General features: G+C 35.5%; 2 protein-coding genes across 13 annotated transcripts in view; one reads left to right on the forward strand and one right to left on the reverse strand.

Moving 5' to 3' along the window:
* The window catches only part of NCAPG (non-SMC condensin I complex subunit G), a 46,686-nt gene extending 29,268 nt beyond the window's left edge, over nt 1-17,418 (forward strand). Inside the window, exons 15-21 of the mRNA XM_055588118.1 lie at nt 10,684-10,865; nt 11,131-11,305; nt 13,467-13,628; nt 13,888-14,026; nt 14,367-14,450; nt 16,278-16,353; nt 17,203-17,418. Of these exons, the coding sequence (XP_055444093.1) occupies nt 10,684-10,865; nt 11,131-11,305; nt 13,467-13,628; nt 13,888-14,026; nt 14,367-14,450; nt 16,278-16,353; nt 17,203-17,326 (942 nt within the window). The 3' untranslated portion in view covers nt 17,327-17,418. The remainder of the gene's footprint in view (nt 1-10,683; nt 10,866-11,130; nt 11,306-13,466; nt 13,629-13,887; nt 14,027-14,366; nt 14,451-16,277; nt 16,354-17,202) is intronic.
* The window catches only part of LCORL (ligand dependent nuclear receptor corepressor like), a 175,030-nt gene continuing 170,744 nt past the window's right edge, over nt 17,178-21,463 (reverse strand). For 7 of the 12 annotated variants that reach the window (XM_055588089.1, XM_055588095.1, XM_055588096.1 and 4 more), the window contains one exon: nt 19,654-19,784. Coding sequence is in view for 5 of the 12 variants with exons in the window: in XM_055588099.1 (XP_055444074.1) it covers nt 19,604-19,784 (181 nt within the window). In the remaining 7 variants the exon portion in view is untranslated. Of the gene's footprint in view, nt 19,785-21,463 lie in introns of all 12 variants that reach the window. The other 5 variants (XM_055588099.1, XM_055588100.1, XM_055588091.1 and 2 more) reach the window with 3 other exon arrangements.

The raw sequence follows: 21,463 nt of genomic DNA on the forward strand, positions 1-21,463 counted from the left end.
AGATATGTATGGCTGAGTAGCTATTTTTAATTCTTTTGAGTATATTTCTATAAGTAGGGTTACCAGGTCATATATTAATTCTTCTTTGCTGTTTTAGGATTTTGCTTCTGCTCCTCATCCCAACTAATTGCTTAATATATCCTCAACCTTTCTTTCTCTTTAAAGTTAGAACATTTAAGTTCTCTCAGCAAATTTTAGTAATACTATAGTGTTATCATTTGCCACCATATTTTACATTTGGTCTCGAGGACTTATTCATCTTTTTTTTAAAGGTATAATAGAACTTCTTATAGCTGAAAAAGCACCCTTTTACCAACCTCTCTATATTTGCCCCCACCCACCAATCTGTGGTAACTATTATTCATTCTACTATTTCTCTGAGTTTAACTTTTTGAAAGATTTCTACATATAAGTGATACCAAAAAAGTATTTGTTGGTCTGTTTCACTTAGTATATTGTCCTCGGGGTCTAGTCCTGTTGTTGCAAATGGCAGGATTTCCTTCCTTTTTTATGGCTGAATAATATCTCACATCTTCTCTGTTCATTCACTAATGGACACACAGGTTGTTTCCATATCTTAGCTCTTGTAAATAATGCTACAGTGAACATGGGAGTGCAGGTACGTCTTCAAGATTCTCTTTTCATTTCCTTTGGATGTATACCCAAAAATGGGATTGCTGAATCATATAGTATTTGTGTTTTTACTGTTTTGAAGAATTTTATTCTACTTTACATAATGACTACACCAGTTTACATTCCCACCAAGACTGCACTTTGGTTCTTTTTTCTTCACATCTTTGCCAAATGTCTTTTTGATAAAACCATTTTAACAGTGTGAGGTGATATCTCATTGTGGTGTGTTTTTTTTTCCCTTAAATTCTTTTTAGGTTTTTGCATTTTGGTTTTTATTCATTTTTGAGTTATCTTTTGTATATGGTGCAAGGTATGATCAGTTGTCCTGTGGCCACTGCTGAGTTTTCCAAATTTGCTGGCAAATTGAGTGCAGCACTTTCACAGCATCATCTTTCAGGATTTGAAATAGCTCAACTGGAATTCTATCACCTCCACTAGCTTTGTTCATAGTGATGCTTTCTAAGGCCCACTTGACTTCACATTCCAGGATGTCTGGCTCTAGGTCAGTGATCACACCATCGTGATTATCTGGGTCGTGAAGATCTTTTTTGTACAGTTCTGTGTATTCTTGCCACCTCTTCTTAATATCTTCTGCTTCTGTTAGGTCCATACCATTTCTGTCCTTTATCGGGCCCATCTTTGCATGAAATGTTCCCTTGGTATCTCTTATTTTCTTGAAGAGATCTCTAGTCTTTCCCATTCTGTTGTTTTCCTCTATTTCTTCGCATTGATTGCTGAGGAAGGCTTTCTTATCTCTTCTTGCTATTCTTTGGAACTCTGCATTCAGATGCTTATATCTTTCCTTTTCTCCTTTGCTTTTCGCTTCTCTTCTTTTCATAGCTATTTGTAAGGCCTCCCCAGACAGCCATCACCTGACCTGCCTCTTGAGAAATCTGTATGCAGGTCAGGAAGCAACAGTTAGAACTGGACATGGAACAACAGACTGGTTCCAAATAGGAAAAGGAGTACGTCAAGGCTATATATTGTCACCCTGCTTATATTTAACTTATATGCAGAGTACATCATGAGAAACACTGGACTGAAAGAAGCACAAGCTGGAATCAAGATTGCCGGGAGAAATAGCAATAACCTCAGATATGCAGATGACATCACCCTTATGGCAGAAAGTGAAGAGGAACTCAAAAGCCTCTTGATGAAAGTGAAAGTGGAGAGTGAAAAAGTTGGCTTAAAGCTCAACATTCAGAAAACGAAGATCATGGCATCCGGTCCCATCACTTCATGGGAAATAGATGGGGAAACAGTAGAAACAGTGTCAGACTTTATTTTTGGGGGCTCCAAAATCACTGCAGATGGTGACTGCAGCCATGAAATTAAAAGACACTTACTCCTTGAAAGGAAAGTTTTGACCAACCTAGATAGCATATTCAAAAGCAGAGACATTACTTTGGCAACAAAGGTCCATCTAGTCAAGGCTATTGTTTTTCCTGTGGTCATGTATGGATGTGAGAGTTGGACTGTGAAGAAGGCTGAGCGCCGAAGAATTAATGCTTTTGAACTGTGGTGTTGGAGAAGACTCTTGAGAGTCCCTTGGACTGCAAGGAGATGCAACCAGTCCATTCTGAAGGAGATCAGCCCTGGGATTTCTTTGGAAGGAATGATAGCTGAAACTCCAGTACTTTGGCCACCTCATGCAAAGAGTTGACTCATTGGAAAAGACTCTGATGCTGGGAGGGATTGGGGGCAGGAGGAGAAGGGGACGACAGAGGATGAGATGGCTGGATGGCATCACTGACTCGATGGACGTGAGTCTGGGTGAACTCTGGGAGTTGGTGATGGACAGGGAGGCCTGGCGTGCTGCGATTCATGGGGTCGCAAAGAGTCGGACACGACTGAGCAACTGAACTGAACTGTTGATTAGTTGTTGCTGGGTTTTTTTTTTTTTTTTGCATGAAAGTATTCAGGTTTCCTCTAGCACCGTACAGCATGTGGGATCTTAGTTCCCCCGACCAGGGATCGAATCCATGCCCCTGCGTTGGAAGGTGGAGTCTTAACCACTGGATCACCAGGGAAGTCCCTCATTTTACTTTTGTTTTGTGTTTTCCTGGTGAGTAGTGATATTGAGCACCTTTTCATGTGCCTGTCAGCCATATTTATATCTTCTTTCACAAAAAATGTTTATCAATTGCTCTGCTCATTTTTTTTTAATTTATTTTTAATTGAAGGATAATCGCTTTACAGTATTGCATTGGTTTCTGCCAAGCATCGACGTGAATCTGCCAGATATACCCATGTCCCATCCCACTTGAATTTCCCTCCCACCTCTCTCCCTATCCCACCCCTGTAGATTGTTACTGAACCCTGATTTGAGTTCCCTGAGTCATACAGCAAATTCCCATTGACTATGTATTTTACATATGGTAACGTATGTTTCCATGTTACTCTCACCATACCTCCTACCCTCCCCTTCGCCCCACCTAGCCGTGTCCATAAGTCTGTTCTTAATGTCTCTGTCTCCACTGCTGCTCTGCAAATAGTTTCATCAATGCCATCTTTCTAGATTCCATATATATGCATTAGTATATGATAATTGTTTTTCTCTTTTTGACTTACTTCACTCTGTATAATAGGCTGTAGCTTCATCCACCTCATTAGGACTGACTCAAGAATGTTCCTTTTTATGGCTGAGTAGTATTCCATTATATATTTTTATATATATAGATAGATAGAGAGCGCGCATGTGTGTGCGGCGAGAGCACAGATTCTTTATCCATTCATCTGTCGATGGATATCTAGGTTTCTTCCATGTCCTAGCTATTGTAAATAGAGCTGCAGTAAACTTTGGGTTACGTGTATATTTTTCACTTTTGGTTTCCTCAGGGTTTCTGCCTAGTAGTGGGATTGCTGAGTCATCTGGTGATTTTATTCCTAGTGTTTTAAGGAGTCTCCATAATTTTCTCCATAGTGACTGTATGAATTTATATTCCCACCAACAGTGCAAGAGGGTTCCCTTTTCTCCACACCCTCTCTAGCATTTATTGTTTGTAGATTTTTTGATGATGGCCATTCTGACCACTATGAGGTAATATCTCATTGTAGTTCTGATTCGCATTTCTCTAATAATGAATGATGTTAAACATCTTTTCATGTATTTGTTAGACCTCTGCATATCTTTGGAGAAATGTCTGTTTAGGTCTTTTGCCCATTTTTTGATTGATTGTTTTGGTTATTGATTCGTATGAGCTGCTTGTATATTTCTGAGATTAATCCTTTGTCAGCTCTTGCATTTACTGTTATTTATTCCCATTCTTGGGTTGTCTTTTCACTTTGTTTATAGCTTCCTTTGCTGTGCAAAAGTTTTTAAATTTAATTAGGTCCTATGTGTTTATTTTTTTTAATTTCCATTACTCTAGTTGGTGGGTCGTAGAGGATCTTGCTGTGATTTATGTCATAGAGTGTTCTGCCTGAGTTTTCCTTTAGGAGTTTTATAGTTTCTGGTCTTACATTTAGGTCTTTAATCCATTTTGAATCTTATCTTTGTGTATGGTCTTAAGAACTGTTCTAATTTCATTTTTTAAAAAGTAGTTGTCCAGTTTTCCCAGCATCACTTACTGAAGAGACTCTCTTTGCCCCATTGTATATTCTTTCCTCCTTTGTCAAAAATAAGGAATCCATAGGTGCATGGGATTACCTCTGGGCTCTCCATCTTGTTCCATTTGTCTGTATTTTTTTTTTTTGTGCCAGTATGGCCTTGATGACTATAGCTTTGTAGTATAATCTGAAGTCAGGAAGGTTGAACCAACGCCCCCTGCAGTAGAAGGTGGAGTCTTAACAACTGGACTTAACTGCCTGGAAGGTGGACCACCAGGGAACAACAATTAATCAAATTTTGGTTTTGCTATTGAGTTGTAGTAGAGTTCTTTATATATAATTTTGGATATTAATCCTTTATCAGATATATAATTTGCAAATATTTTCTCCCATTCCATAGGCTGTCTTTTAATTTTGTTGATGATTCCCTTTGCTGTGGAGATGATTTTTAGTTTGATATAGTCCCATTTGTTTATTTTTGCTTTTGTCACCTTTATTAAGGAGCTTACTACCCTCTGTTTTTTCTGTAGTAATTTCATGGTTTCATATGGCAATTTCTTTAATTTTTTGAGGACCTGCCAAACTGTTTTTCATAGCAGCTGAACTACTTTACATTCCCAGTGTACCAACAATGAACAGGGGTTTCATCCTTATCAACACTTGTTATTTTAAACAATTTTATTGTTTGTTATTAAAATTAATACGAGAAAATTGTTATTGAAATTTTTAGCCATTTTAGTAAATTAGATTGGCAACTCACTGTAGTTTTGAATTAAATTACCCTAATGACTAGTGATGGAGAAGGCAATGGCACCCTACTCCAGTACTTCTGCCTGGAAAATCCCATAGACTTCTGCCTGGAAAATCCCATAGACGGAGGAGCCTGGTGGGCTGCAGTCCATGGGGTCGCTAAGAGTCAGACACAACTGAGTGACTTCACTTTCACTTTCCACTTTCATGCATTGGAGAAGGAAATGGCAACCCACTCCAGTGTTCTTGCCTGGAGAATCCCAGGGACGGGGGAGCCTGGCGGGCTGCCTTCTATGGGGTCGCACAGAGTCAGACACGACTGAAGCGACTTAGCAGCAGCAGCACCGACTAGTGATGAGTATCTCCCTATGCCTTTTGGCTATTTGTGTGCCTTGTTTAGAGAAGTATCTATTCAAATCCTTTGCTCATTTTTAAATTGGGCTTTTTACTTTTTTAATAATGTTCTTAGATTTTTATGAAGTTTTAGGTTTCCATGAAGACTAATTTATCTTTTGTTGCTTGTGCTTTTGGTGTTTTGTCTAAGACTGCACTGTCTAATCAGAAGTCATGAAAGTTTATCCTTTTATTTTCTTCAAAAAGTTTTACTCCTTTAGCTTTTGATTTAGATGTATTGGTGCGTTTTCAGCGAATATCTCAGTAAATGGTGTGAGGTAGAAGTCCAGTTTCATTGGTTTAACTGGACATCCAGTTGTCTCAGCACCATTAGTTGAAGAGATTATTCTTTTCCTCCTGAATTGTTTTAGCATCATTGTGGAGGATCAGAGAGTCAATTGATCATCAGTATGTGGGTTTATATCTGGATTCTCAATTCTTTTTCATTGTCTGTCCATCCTGAGCCAGTACCAAACTCTCTTGATTCATGTAACTTCATAGTAAGTTTTGAAACCAGGGAGTTGAGTTTTCCAACTTCAGCTCATTATTTTCAGTATTGTTTTGGCTATTTGAAGTACCTTGAAGTTCTTATGAATTTGAGGATTGACTTTTCCATTTCTGCAAAAAAGTCTGTTGGAATTTTGATAGTGATTGCATTGAATATATGTAGATTGCATTGGGGCAGTATTGCTATCTTAATGTTTTCCAATCCACTAACTCAAATGTCTTTGCTTGTATTTAGGTCGTCTTTGATTTCTTTCAAAAATGTTATGTAGGTGTCTGGGTCCATGTTTTTTACTTCCTTGGTTAAATTTATTCCTATATATTTTATTTTGGATGCTATTGTAAATGGAATTATTTTCTTAATTTCTTTTTTGGATTGTTCATTCATGTTCATAGAAACTCAGCTGTATCTTTGTGTGTGGATTGATTTAATTTTGTATCATGCAACTTTGCTGCATTCATTTGCTAACTCTTTTAGTTTCTCTGTGTGTTTATTCTTTGGCATTTTCTCTCTAAGATCAAGTTATCTGTGAAGAGACAGTTTTAATTCTTCCTTTTCAATTTGAGTATCTTTTATTTCTTGTTCTGGTCTGATTGTTCTGGCTAGGACTTGCTGTACAGTCTTGAATAGCAGTGGTTAAAAAAGGCATCCTTGTCCTGTTTCTGATCTTAGGGGGAAAGTTTTCAGTCTTTGTTGACTATAATGTGGAATCTTCATAAATGCCCTTTATCGTTTTGAAGAAATTCTATTTTCCTCTGAGGTTTTTTTCCCCCTAATCATAAAAGCATGTCTAATTTTGTCAAACGGTTTTTCTGTATGAGTTTAAAAGATCATGCGATTTTTTTTTTTTTAATTGCTGTGGTACATTATAATGCTTCATTTTCTTATATTGAACCACCCTTGCATTCTTTGGATAAATCTCACTGAGTTATGTTGTATAATCTTTTTAATATGTTGTTTGGTTTGATTTGCTAGTAATTTGGTAAAGATTTTTTACATTGGTATTCATAAGGGAAATTAATCTATAGTTTCCTTGCATTGTCTTTGTCTGCCTTTGGTGTCAGGGTAATACTGACCTCATAAATTGAGATAGGAATTGTTTTCTCCTCTTCTGTTTTTTAGGAAGACTTTGAGAAAGATTGCTGTCAGTTCTTTCAATATTTGGTAGAATTTACACATCTAGTCTTAGACTTTTCTTTTGCAGAAGTTTCTGATTTACTCATTCAAGCTATGTATTTTTTATTGGTGTATTCAGATTTTCTATTTCTTAAGGCCCTTTTGGCAATTTGTGTGTTTCTAGGATGTGGTTCGTTTCATCTAGGTTGTTTAATTTGTTGATATTCAGTTCTTAGTTTTATGTTTATAATCCTACTTTTTATTTCTGTAAGGCCAGTTGTAATGTTCCTGCTTTCATTTCTGATTTTAGTTATTTGCGTCTTTTTTTTTTGTCAATGTAACTAAAGGTTTTTCAGGTGTGTTGCTCTTTTCAAAGAAACAACTTCCGGTTTCATTGAGTTTGTTTTTCCCTCTAATTTTCTGTCTCTTTTTTTAGTTCTCTAAGATGTAAAGTTAGCTTATTGGTTTTAGATTTCTTTTTTTAACGTAGACATTTACTGCTATAAATTTTCCTCTGAACACTTTGGTGCGTATCAAAAGTTTTTGTGTTTTTTATTTTTATTTATCTAATTAAGTAGTTTCTAATTTTCATTTTGATGACTACTTTGACCTGTTGGTGTGTAAGAAGAGTATATTGTTTAATTTACATACTTGTGAATTTTACAGTTTTCTTTTGTTACGCTTTTCAGGTGTTTTCCATTGTAGTTGGAGAAGATACTTTGTATGTCATTCTTTATGAATTTATTGAGACTTGTTTTGGGTCTAATACAGGCTGTATTCTTGAGAATGTTCCATGGGCTCTTGAGAAGACTGTGTAGTCCACTGTTGTTGGGAGTGTTTTGTATGTTTGGTAGGTTTATGGTGTTAAGTCCTCTACTTCCTTATTGGTCTGTCCAGCTGTTCTATTCATTATGGAAAGCGGCATATTAACATCTTCAGTTATTATTTTCGAGCTGTCTTCTACCTACAGTTCCATCAATGTATTCCAGATATTTTGGGGCTCCATTTTTTTTATGTTTATAAGTATCTTTTTGATGAGTTCACCTTTTTAAAATAAATATTTAATGTCTTTCCTACTGTAACAATTTTTGACATCACATTTTGACTATAAATTGGTGGAAATAAGTCCTTATTAGTATTTTCTTAAGTTTTTAGTTACTAGCCAAGTGATAAGACTGACTTCTTGTTGGGAATTATCCAGTGCTGTGGGTTTGCTGACATTGCATAGATGGAAAACTATTGAACAGGAAAACTGACTGTAGATGAATGAGTTTTGTTTTTTTGTTTTTGCTTTTTTTTAAATACTGCAGGTTCATTAATCTCTTTCTGGCTTCACTAGATTCTGTGACTTTGATTTTATTTTTGTCATAACCACTAAAAAATTTTGACTTTCTTAATTGTCCTCTGGGCCATATACAAGTTTTCTTTACATGCTTTAAAGACCTGCAATCTTGTCCCAATTCAAATTCCTATGTTAGGAATTTTAAAAAGATGAAAGACATGCAGCCTTTGGAATTGGAGACTTAGAGACTTGTGTTCTGGTAACATCTTTGAATCTTCAATAAGGTATTTATTGCCTCTGGCCTGTTTCTTTATCTTTGAAATGGGAAAAATTATGCTTATTCAGGCTGGTTCTTTAATTTAGTCAACAAGTACTTGACAGCTATTTATGTGCCAGTCACTATATGGTCTTGAGAGTACAGTGCTGGGTGGAACAAAATCTCTGCCCTCATGGTTGTTTTGAGCCCTAAATGAGTTTGTGTGTGGAAAGAACCTGCCGGTACTGTGGCACTTCTTTTTCTTTTTATATTTTATATTTTTATTTTTATATTTTTCTTTTTATTTTTGAGTTTTGAAAAAATTTCTAAAATAGTTTTTGTATTTCCTCATTCCACTGTTTCCCCTTCTGCCCCCTCTAGTTTAGACTTGTCTTTCATTCCCAGATTATGGCCTGTCAACATTGTTGCTGTTGTTCAGTCGCTCTTCCGTGTCTTGACTTTTTGTGACCCTATGGACTGCAGCACACCAGGCTTCCCTGTCCATCACCAACTCCTGGAGCTTGCTCAAGCTCATGTCCATTGAATCAGTGATGCCATCCAACCATCTCATCCTCTGTCATCCCCTTCTCCTCCTGCTTTCAGTCTTTCCCAGCATCAGGGTCTTTTCCAGTGAATCATGTCTTTGCATCAGTTGGGCAAACTATTCAGGATTGAATTCCTTTTGGATTGACTGGTTTGATCTCCTTGCTATCCAAGGGACTCTCAAGCGTCTTCTCTAACACCACAGCTCAAAAGCATCAATTCTTCAGTGCTCAGCTTTCTTTATGGTCCTACTCTTACATCCACATGAGTGCTGGAAAAACCATAGCTTTGACTGTATGGACCTTTGTTGGGCAAAGAAATGTGTCTGCTTTTTAATATGCTATCTAGGTTGGTCATAGCTTTTCTTCCAAGGAGCAATTGTCTTTTTAATATCATGGCTGTAGTCACATCTGCAGTGATTTTGAAGCCCAAGAAGATAAAGTCTGTCACTGTTCCCATTGTTTCCCTATTTGCCATGAAGTGTTGGGACTGGATGCCATAATCTTCAGTTTTTGAATGTTGAGTTTTAAGTCAGCTTTTTCACTGTCCTCTTTCTCTTTCATCAAGCGGCTCTTTAGTTCCCTGTGTTTTTTTTTTTGCCATAAGGGTGGTGTCATCTGCGTATCTGAGGTTATTGATATTTCTCCCGGCAGTCTTGATCCCAACTTGTGCTTCATCCAGCCCGACATTTCGGATGATGTAGTCTGCATATACGTCACAGAATCTAGTTAAATAATCTATGACCTGTCAACCTAATTTTCCTGAAATCTCATTTGTCTAAGTACTCTTTCAAAAATCTTCAACGATATCCTACCTCATTGAGGGTGAATTTCTTTACCTAACTTTCAAGGTCTGTCTAACCTGATTGCTAATAAAACTTACTTTCTATTTGTAATAAAAATAATCACTGACATTTATTAAGGGTTTACTATGTGGATGGCACTTCTAAGAGTTTTACATATATTCTTTGTCATTTGTGATAAGTACTTCTGTTATCCCATTTTTTATATATGAAAAAAGTGAGGCACAAAGAAGTTAAGTAATACGCATAAGATCAGATCATGCAGCTAGGAAGTATCCGAGGCTTGAATTTAATTCAGGCTCAATAGCCAGTATTTTAAACTACTACTCGTTTATACCTGTATCTCTGTTTGAATACCACTACCTCTTTTTCATTTTTTTATCTAGTTTTGTTTTGGTTACCCTTTTTTAGGAATGCCTTTTTCTTCTTGTGCACCTTCTATTCACATTTTACCTGTTATTCACACATAATGCCACTCCTGCCTGTGGAACTTTCATTTATAGACACCTTCTCTGATGGTAGAGACTGTTATTGAAAGTTTTCTATATTTTAGCACCATGATAAGTGTTTAATACATATGGTTTTGGTTTCTGGTTTCACAATATTACCTTTTGGTTCTTTTTGTTCTTCTGAAGAGTTGAAAGGGAATTTATAGCTAGACTAATAGTTTGTCACATAGCCTTAACCTAAAAAGAAGAAATAAAATCCTCTTATGTGCCTTTAAATAATAATAACATGAATGCTTTTGGATAAATTTATATAAAAGTACTGTAGGATGGGCTACAATGTAAGGCCTAAAAGGGAAGTATTAATACAAATAAAAATTTTCTTTTAATGAAAGTCATTTTTAATAGGTGTCTGAACTCAGAACAGGAGCTGCAGAAGGACTAGCCAAGCTGATGTTCTCTGGACTTTTGGTCAGCAGCAGGATTCTTTCTCATCTTGTCTTGTTATGGTACAACCCTGTGACTGAAGAGGACGTTCGACTTCGAAATTGCCTCGGCGTGTTCTTCCCCATGTTTGCTTATGCAAGCAGGTATTTAGTCATATTGATAAACCAAAGTCTAGCTTGAAATGAATCCAGGATCCTCATGAGTCATAGTTATAGTATTTTGCTGTTAGTTTTCTTTTTCTTCAGTGGTAAATGAGAAGAATTTACCTAGATTCTATCTACCTGAATTATTTGGCTCTTTCCTAGATAAACATGTAGTATGTCTTGATAGGGTGAATTTTGCATATAATGTTTTTAAAGAATCATATGCTTTTTCTTTGGTAACATACCTTGAATTGTTTTTCAATAGGACTAACCAGGAATGTTTTGAAGAAGCCTTTCTTCCAACTCTGCAAACACTGGCCAATGCCCCTGCGTCGTCTCCTCTAGCTGAAATAGATATCACTAATGTTGCTGAGTTACTTGTAGATTTGACAAGACCAAGTGGGTTAAATCCTCAGGCCAAGAATCCCCCAGATTATCAGGTGGGTGAGTATATTAGCCTATGGATGGTAAGGGTAGTAACTAGCATGCAGGTCACTGTTGTTTTGGTAAAATAATCCTTCTGATAGTTTCTTTAAAATACAGAGGCTGCATATTGATCTTAAATTTCTGGCATATGTGGTAGTACATAACACTAAGAAAAGAAAAATGTCTTTTGCAACTGTGTCGGTGGACCTAGAGAGTGTTTTGTCTGAAATAATTTGTCTGAAATAATTCAGACAAAAGACAGATACTGTTAATTACTTATTTGTGGAATCTAAAAAATAAAAAGAATGAATATGACAAACGGATATAAAGTAGAGACTAGTGGTTATCAGAGAAGAGAGGGGAGGGGTAAGACAGAGACAAGGGGTAAGAGACACAGGTTACTATTTATAAAATAAACTACAAGGATATACTGTGCAGCAGGGATGTAATGTAGCCATTACTTTAAAATAATTTGAAATGGAGTATGATCCATAAAAATACTGAATAACTGTCATGCACCTAAAACTAATATAATGTTGTAAATTAACTACATTTTAATTAAAAAAGGCCTTTTGGGAAATGGGGAGATATCATATAAAAATAAAAGTGCTAACATTTTTGCTACTGAACGGAAATTACCAAAAATTCTTCATTTTTACCATCCCCTCCCCACCTCGTGCTGGCTGTTACTCATTTTGAATAATGACCTGTTATGTAGGGCTCATTGAGTGCTCAATTATTGATATACCTGCTATGTTTCTGATACAAGGAAGGGGAATTCAAAGGATGAAACTCACCTGAAGCTTAGTTTTGTTTTTAATTTAGAGAAGATACTCTCGCACAAATTAAATGTAAGCTGGTTTTTAACCCTTTAATATCATTTAATCAAACATTCACCATGTTGAAAATTAATGTGTTATGAATTATTTCAGATGTCAGTGTATTAAGTTGAAGGTATTGGTCTTCTGTTTTAATTGATATTTTAGTTTTTGATATTTAGTGACTGAATACCTCATTTGAGTTACTAAGTTACATGTTATTAGAAAGAAGATTACAAAAATTAAGACAAAATATAGTAAGGGTCAGTGATATAGCTAAGTGCTTTAGCATTTTAGAAGATGGCAAGTTTCATGTGGTTTGGATGGTAAGTTCAGCATTACTAGTTTTAAATCTCACTGAGTAAAATTCACTTAGGCCTTGTTTGGATTTGAGGAGTGGTTTGGATACAGAAAGAGACCCAGTGCAGGTGATCAAATGTAGCTGGTTTTACAAGTCATGTTGGGGAACTGTGGAAAAATCTTTACAGCTAAGGATCCTGAATAGGCCTGTTAGGGCAGACCATTAGGATAGGGAATTTGGAGTTGACTCTATTTGCAGGGAGTATAATGAAAGGCTTAATGGGATAATAGTCATTATTGGGAAGATTAATTTGATTGTCAGTTTCATTAGGTGTGGTGAGTTGGTAAGAGGAATAGAGAATATTAATAAAGAGAGCAGTTAAAAAATTGGTTTTAGGAAATAAATGCTTGTAGAAAGAGAATAGAAAGTAGTAGTAAAAAGTAGTAGAAATTGACATAGAAAAAAAGTTGCTGGTACAGAAGCCTAGCAGAAAGAGCTTTGAGGCGGGGGAATTGGAAGAATCCAAGATAACTCTGCTAGGTGTGGATGACAGAAGACCTCAAGAACCTGTTGACATTAGGGTGTACTCTTATGAGCAGCATCTTGGAGGAATGAAGGAAATAGATTGGGTAGAGGAAGAAATTGAACTGTCATGCAGTCTTAAGGTCTCAGCTGATCTCACAGGAAGTTCCAGAATTAGGATTGTTCTTTGCTTTGTCCAGAATTGAGATAAGGCTGGGCTGTTGTACCTGTACATCTACCAGTTACTGAATGTGGATTAACCCTTGGGGAGAAAGTGTGACCTTAAGCTTGGTTCAGTCTACATGTGGGAACTTTTAGCCTCTAAAACTCAAGGTAGCCTGGAGCGTGAATGGTTCAGTACACATTGTACCACAGCATCTACTATAAGAAGGGGAGCTTACATGGGGAGGGCTATGTTAATTTTGTTTTAGACATTTTTGTATTATGACAAGATCATTAGTTGGAAATGATATGTAGGACTGTATTATAAAGATACCATTTCAATTTACCAGTATTTTTCTCTTGATTTGCCAGGCCTTAACAGTTCATGACAATCTGGCTATGAAAATTTGCAATGAGATCCTAACATGTCCACATTCACCAGAAGTTCGGGTCTATACGAAAGCTTTGAGTTCTTTAGAACTCAGTAGCGATCTTGCTAAAGATCTTCTGGTTGTGTTGAATGAGATTCTGGAGGTAAGTAGTTTCTAGTCACTCTTAATGTGTATATGTTTTTTTTATCAAAGTAGAATTTACATTCTATTAAATTTATACATACATTAGTATTTGGTGCTCATTTCTTGAAGTAAATATTTCCTTCATAAATTTCATAGAATTTTTAGAATGCTTTATTAATTTTATCTTTATATAGTTTTTTTAAAAGGTTAGAAAATGCTGCATTAAAAAATATGCTGCATAAAAAAATGCTGCATAAAATTTTTTTTTTCTATTACAGCAAGTAAAAGATAGAACATGTCTAAGAGCTCTGGAGAAAATCAAGATTCAGTTAGAAAAAGGAATTAAAGAACATAGTGACCAAGCTGTAGCAGCACAGGATGACATCACAACTATGACTGTTCTTCAGAGTGAAGATGGTAACGATATAGTAACCTGAGTATTTATAAGATTCTCCTCTAACATATAGGTGATAGATGTCAGAAATGGAAGAGTTTTTCTAATTAAATTCACTTGGGAAAGTGTATGAATATTACTGGTAAGTGTTTATTGTACTTGTATAGATTTTTTGTGTACATTTCTCACCATAATACCATGCCTACTATGTTCCTAAGAGTTTTGCTTGCTTATTTTCCAGTGTTCACACTTGGAACATTTATTTATGGTACATTTTCAGTAGCTGCTGTTGGGACTGATTGTCACTGACTTGCTCATATTTTATGAGGCTATTTTTAATAATTATATTATTTCCTTTAATAGAAAAGAATAAAGATGTATACATAACTCCTCTCAAGGAAGTAAAAGCAACTCGAACGAAATCCACTCAGCAAAAGACCAACAGAGGTAATAACATGGATTGTCTAACTTTACAACTTTTCAGTTTTGTTATTGAATGAAATACTTTGTTTCCTTGGGTAAGTGTAAAGATTTTTCAATGTCTTGCTGCTGCTTCTGCTAAGTCGCTTCAGTCGTGTCCGACTCTGTGCGACCCCATAGACGGCAGTCCACCAGGCCCTGTCGTCCCTGGGATTCTCCAGGCAAGAACACTGGAGTGGGTTGCCATTTCCTTCTCCAATGCATGAAAGTGAAAAGTGAAAGTGAAGTCACTCAGTTGTGTCTGACTCTGCAACCCCATGGATTGCAGCCTACCAGGCTCCTCCATCCATGGGATTTTCCAGGCAAGAGTACTGGAGTGGGTTGCCATTGCATATCCTTAAATTTCTTTTTGATTTGTTTCAGCTTATATTAGGTTTTACTTTGTTTCTAAAAAAGGTAATAACTGTTGCTTCAAGTGCTTTTGATTGAAAGAAGTATGATGCAAAAGATCTGTTGCAAAGGACTGTTCGGCTTAAACTAAGATTTATTTATATTATCAGTTGTTTGCTCTCTGTCCTTTATATGATTAAGCATTTTTGTCCCTTTTATCCTCCTAGTATTTTTCTGGGCTTCTATTTTCCTTTTATTTCATGTTTTCCCAACTTAATTTATTTTCCAAGGGATATCCAACAATAAGGGATTTGTTGGAATAAAGTAAATGTTGACTGTTTAGGGGTCACTTAGAAAAAAATCTGAAAATCAAGGTCTTTTTAATCTTTTATTATTTTCTTATTACAAAAGCAATGCATGCTTGTTACAGAAGAATCAGAAAACACATCCAAGCAAACTAAAGAATGCTAATAATTCCATTCATGAGTCAACCATTTAAAAAAAAATTTTTTTTGAAGCCCTTTTCTATTAAGATTTAATTATTTCTAAATGGAATCTGGCCATGATATGGTTTTGGAGCCAGTTATTTGAATGCTGATTGCTAGATATTGTTCCATATCAGTCCCATATTGTTGGATGTTTTCTTGGGGATAACTGCATTAGAAGTTTACAAGCAAGTATGTAATGTTGGAAGAAAACAAAAGAAAAAATTGAATAAGTATGGTATATAAATTTCAACCAAATGACCATACTGAATAATTTGGCTTTGATCAGACTGCTTTTAGTCAGATATACTACATGAATTCCACCTCTTATTTTTTTTAATAGCTCAAATTTCATTTGTGTATGATATTTTATTATCATAAATGAGGATCATCACAGGCCACTTAACTTTGTAAATTTCTATCAGGTAGAATTTTTGTAACCCCCTCCAGCATATAAAGGCCTTAATTTTATTCTGAAATGTTTTAGGGCACACATTTGAATTGACCTTGTAATTTGAATATTTTAATATTCAAATTTGAATATTTTCTTGTAAAATTTAAATATTTTACAAGAAACCATATCTTACTGATTAAAGTTCTATTTCTTTGGGACCTGTTTTATGGGCTTAATCTATCTTTCTAACCTTATCATTAGGTCGACATATACCTTGTGCCATTAAGGGGTACACTCTTTATGTAGCATTTTTCACATGCTTCGTTTCCCCAAATGAATTTACAGAATTTCCCTCCGTATAACTCAGTTTCCATCTTTTCCCTTGCCTATTGTCAGAGCTTACATAAGAAATTAGTAAAATTTTAATCTTACTTGGGTTCCATTTCTCTATGGTATTGGTACTTTGTATCAAGGTGTCTGGGGACCAGGAGGGAAGGGTGGTGAAGAGGGGAAAATAAAGGGTGGGTAGTTGAGAAAATAGGTTTAAAATGAGCAATTGATAATGAGTTATATACTGTCTTTAAGGACGGAGAAAAGTGGTAGCTTCAGCTAGAACGAACAGAAGACGTCAGACTGTTGAAGCTGAGGCTAACTCTGAAAGGTATGCCATGTATATCTAGAATATGTAAAGAAGCCTATCTTCATTTTTTAAAAAATTATCTAGAAGTTAAAAAAATTGTAGTTTGCTTATACTGTGAATATATAACAAGATAATCTGGAAATGCATAGCTTTTTAGATTATCCAGGAGTATTTGACTTCCTCTGGTTTGTGTGCTTTTCCTATTGGTTGACGTGACTTTTAGTACTATGTAATTATTTTTATGTTCAAATTATATTTCCATCTGTTCGTCTAGTTAAAAGATCATGTATGTATGTCATCTCTGAATTTGAATTGGCAAACTACTGAGATTTAGATTTGGGTTCTCTACATTTATAATGATAGAATAATTCTACCTGTAATTTGGATGGTGTTAGTGGTATAATTTATTTTTGATTTCTGCCAATAAGCCACTATTGGAAGCTGAATGTTTACAGCTGTCTTGTGTTCATTCATTCATAGGTAAAATGTATATATTTTCAGTATATAATTTTAAAGGTGTGATTAAATTGAAAAAGTATATTTTGGGGATGCTTGCTCTTTAGTGTTTTAGGAATTTATTTGCCTAAATAAATAGAACTTATTTTTTTCACTACTTGAGTATCCCATAAAATTCTCGGGCAGTTGCTATGGTTCCTGTTTAATTACAGGCTTCATTATAGAAATTTAAGTTTTTGTTTTTTGCTTTATTCTGTATAATACCAGGTCAGTGTTTCTTGGTTTTTAGTTTTAAGCTCAATGGAATCAGGATATCAATCACACACTGATAGAATGACAGAAACAAAGTTTTATTTATAAATAAACTTGTTTTAAAGCTTATATTTAAATTGGTGTATTTCAACATTTGTTTAGTGATCATGAAGTTCCAGAACCAGAATCAGAAATGAGGATGAGATTACCAAGACGAGCCAAAACAGCAGCACTAGAAAAAAGTAAACTTAACCTTGCACAATTTCTCAATGAAGATACAAGTTAGGAGAAGAAATGATGGCGGTGGAGTCCTTTGAAAAATGGCCTTTAAAATTATGTTCAGTTCTTTGCTTTAATAAAGTTACCCTTGTATGAAAATTGTCTGATTCTTGCAGAAATTTCTGGTGTGTGATTCCACATTGTTTTATCCTGTATTGAATCTATAAGTGTGCTTATTGCTCCATCTGCTATCAATCAATCATGGATTTAATAAGAATCTAAGGTGGGTCTGGGAACCTGCCTTTTAACAGGTCTCCCAGGTAATCCTTATGAATTTTCATGTTTAAAATCATGGCATATGGGCAACATCTAAGTGTAATTAGCTGGCTGCTTGCTTTGAGAAACTTGACTTAGCTGTGGCATATCCAACATAGATAATAACTCCTCAGAACACATTTTTAAAATGACATCCTAAGGACAAATAAATACCACAAACTAGTCAGAAACAAGCTTATTTCCAGGGAAGACTAGTATGATGAACCAGAGTCCCCAGCATCCAAGTTCAAAAGTTATCATTTTGTGATCCTTACACTTTAAAATATTTTGATAATGCTACTTCTATAGGTGATTTTTTTCCCCAAAGTGTTTGCATATGAGAGCCAAAGTTTGCTTATGTTGATGGTTCCTTGGTTAGGGAGATGTTCACATATATGTATTAATGATGGGGTTTTCTGTGTTTGGGATATAACAAAATATTTATTGAGTGATTAAAAAATACTAGTAGGAAAAGAATGTGACAGCAAGTTCACTACATACTAATTTATGAGCACTATTTCTTCAACTGTAAATTTATTTTCTGAATAAAATTGGCACTTGCCTGACTTAAGAAACTTACTCTGTCAAATCAGTCCTCTTTCTTTGTGTTAATACCCAACAAAACATCTTTTACCCTCTGATAATCTAATTATTCAGAACAGAAATAACCTAACATTGGATCTATTTTAATAATTGTGCTTTTTTAAAGGTTTATTTCTGAGAGGCCATTTCCTTAAGGTGATGTTCTCTGATGGAGCTGAAGTTAAGACTGCTGTGCTTTTCTGGGCCAGAGTGCTATGTTACATATGTATATATGCTTTATACAACTGAGAAATATAAAAGGAGCCCAGAAGTTACAAAGAACGCTTATTAAGCTAAAAGGAAAATGAAGATATGGTGGTGATACAAAACAGTGAAAATCAGATGATTGTTTTTCATTCTGTTGGCTGTCTTTTCCTGTGCTTCAGATTCTTTATGTAAGCCTTTTTGATAAATCCCTGTCATTTAAAAAATTATTTGGGGGGTGGTGTAGGTTGGGATAAATAAGGTCTTAAAAGGTATGCTATAAGTAAAAGTCTTGAGAATCTCAATAAACTAAATCCCTTTTAATCCATAGCTATCCAAAGGGAAGCGGCCATATTCTTACATACTTACATGGACCACCATACCACAGCTTGCTTTCTCTGGCATGGGAAAAATAACTTTAAGCACCAAACTTTGAGTATTCTTACTATTCAAGTTTTAGACACAATCACATAAGCCAATGATGAAGCTATGCTTTGCACTACTAAAGGAATATTATCCTCATTTTAGGACATCCCTTTACACTTTAAAATAAATGGCTAGAATACAATAAAATCAATAGATGTAAATCCATTTACCATTTTTCATTCAAAACTGATAACTTACAAAAAATCAAACAGTATTCTTATCTGCAAGAGGCACAGATATGCTGAAGAGTAAACATGCAGTTGTGCCATTGCTCTTAAAGCCCACAGACTTCATAGGTTTAAAAGTACAGAGAAATAACTGATCAGATTCTCCCTATGAATGAAACACTTGATGATAAACTATGATCAATTTTCTATACATATATAACTTTGAAAAAGATACTTCTAAGTGATACCTTTGCCTTTTACCAATTTGCTTCGAGGTAGTTGGTATCCACCTGTTAGACAACCGTTCATGGGTCAAGTCATCAGAAGTCTTTACAGCACTAGCCTTCTAAATTTCACAATGCATTATATATTAAGACTTTGTGTACAGAAATAAAACGGGACAATTACATATTTAGGGTGTAAAAAATTCACAAAATACCATTAAAAAGAGAAACATCAAAATCCATTTGTACTGCAAAATTCCACAATGGTCTGGCATAAAACATGTAAAAAATACAAAGAATATAATCAAAATGATTAATGATTTTATAGACAAATCACAAGACCAGAAGTATTTAAAAATCAATAAATGCTATCGGCAGAAAGAATGTTGATGTACAAAATAAGGATAGTGCAAGAAGAACTGCAATCTATTTCTCTTCACTTGTGAGATTTTGGTTATGAACTGTACAGCTTGCTAGAGATGCTGCTGTCAACTTCAGATTCCATTCAATGGGATGATTAAGGCACATCTTAATGGGGCTCAGAGGGCAACTTGCTGTATTCCCATCAGACAAATCCAGTTTCTCATCAGTTTTCACTTGTAGCATGCTGGAAAAGAAAAGTGTAAAGCACTTTAGTTTTGCTTTCATTTCAAAGAAATGATCAACCTTAGAAAACTCAGTAGTTTTACTGTTTGGACCTCTAAACAGCATTTTTTTTTTTTTTTAAGCTCCTGCTGCCTTAATGAACTGAATGCAACATAAGTAATTGAGAGCTGACTCAGATTCCCTTGGACAAAAAATAGCATATATGGATTTCATCAGTATCCCTCAGGATATTTGACCTACTGAGCTTGGCATTCAACCCTTTTAACTTTTCCTTGAACCTATCAAGGATCGCAGACACTTTGACACAAGAAGGAATTAACCTCTGTTGAATGCCTACCATATTCTAGGCACATTCACATGCATTATCCCACATTTCATTAACAACGAAGCAAGGCTGGTATACTGTAAGCCCATGAGACGATAAAAGTGAGTCACAGAGTTACAGTACAAATAAAATTGAGTTGCAGGGCTGGAGCTGAAATACAGCACTTATGCCTGTCTACTAGCTCTCTGATGAGAATCTTCTCCAAAATCACAGACTTAACAGTCCAAAGGTAGCTAGCCACTCCACACGGGATGCACATGTAATCCCAAGTCTTAAGTAATAATGAAAGTCAATTCACATCTTCAGATGTGAGTTCTTATGTTTAGAAACAGCTTGATACACATTAGGTCATTTGACACGACTGATGAGTTCGACTGATGAGTTCAATTGGGCTACATCATTCCGAAACTTTCTCTGCTACTGCTGCCAAGTCACTTCAGTTGTGTCCGACTCTGTGTGACCCCACAGACCAGCTCCCCTGTCCCTGGGATTCTCCAGGCAAGAACACTGGAGTGGGTTGCCATTTCCTTCTCCAGTGCAGCAAAGTGAGACGTGAAAGTGAAGTCGCTCAGTCGTGTCCGACTCTTTGAGACCCCATGGACTGCAGCCTACCAGGCTCCTCCATCCATGGGATTTTCCAGGCAAGAGTACTGGAGTGGGGTGCCATTGCCTTCTCCGAAGCTTTCTCTAACTGCATGTCAATGATTCTGCCCATTAGTAAAGAGGAAGCTGAGCTGTGTAGTGTAGTGGCTTATTAGAATTGGTAAATGGCAGCAGCATCCAGACTTCAGTAGCAATTTCCTGATCCCTCCTTGCAACTTCAAACAACAGACTCATCTGTCATTCCATAAACCAGAAACAACCTGTTAAACGGTATTTTAACAACTATCATATTTTCACTGAGTTTTCCCCACATTGTTCGTTTCACTGAATGACATGATTTCAATTTTTATAAATAGATATGAAACAATGACAGCCTAAAAGACTACCAATCAAAAACAGTAAATCACTTAAAAAAAGCCAAAACTTAGAGATATGATTAATGACAGTAACGTTTTTCCTTCCTCCAAGGACTGTCAGTCTTCATATTTATATTTTCAAAACAAAGTTTGATGTATGCCCCTTTGAGAAACTAAAGGAAGCTATACAAACACAATGATATTAATTGAGATACCTTGGTAGGTATGTATATCAGGTATCAAATTCCCAAATAAGAAAACAATGGCATGGATCAACAAATCGTGGTCATAAAAATTTTTCTCTTTCTTTTTGCTATTTAACAAAGTATTAATCACAAAGTAATAATAACTATTGTTCTTTTCAATACTTAAGGACAATTTTTTAAAGTTACTTTT

Source organism: Bubalus kerabau, chromosome 7, assembly GCF_029407905.1.
Source record: "Bubalus kerabau isolate K-KA32 ecotype Philippines breed swamp buffalo chromosome 7, PCC_UOA_SB_1v2, whole genome shotgun sequence".
Lineage (NCBI taxonomy): Eukaryota > Metazoa > Chordata > Mammalia > Artiodactyla > Bovidae > Bubalus > Bubalus kerabau.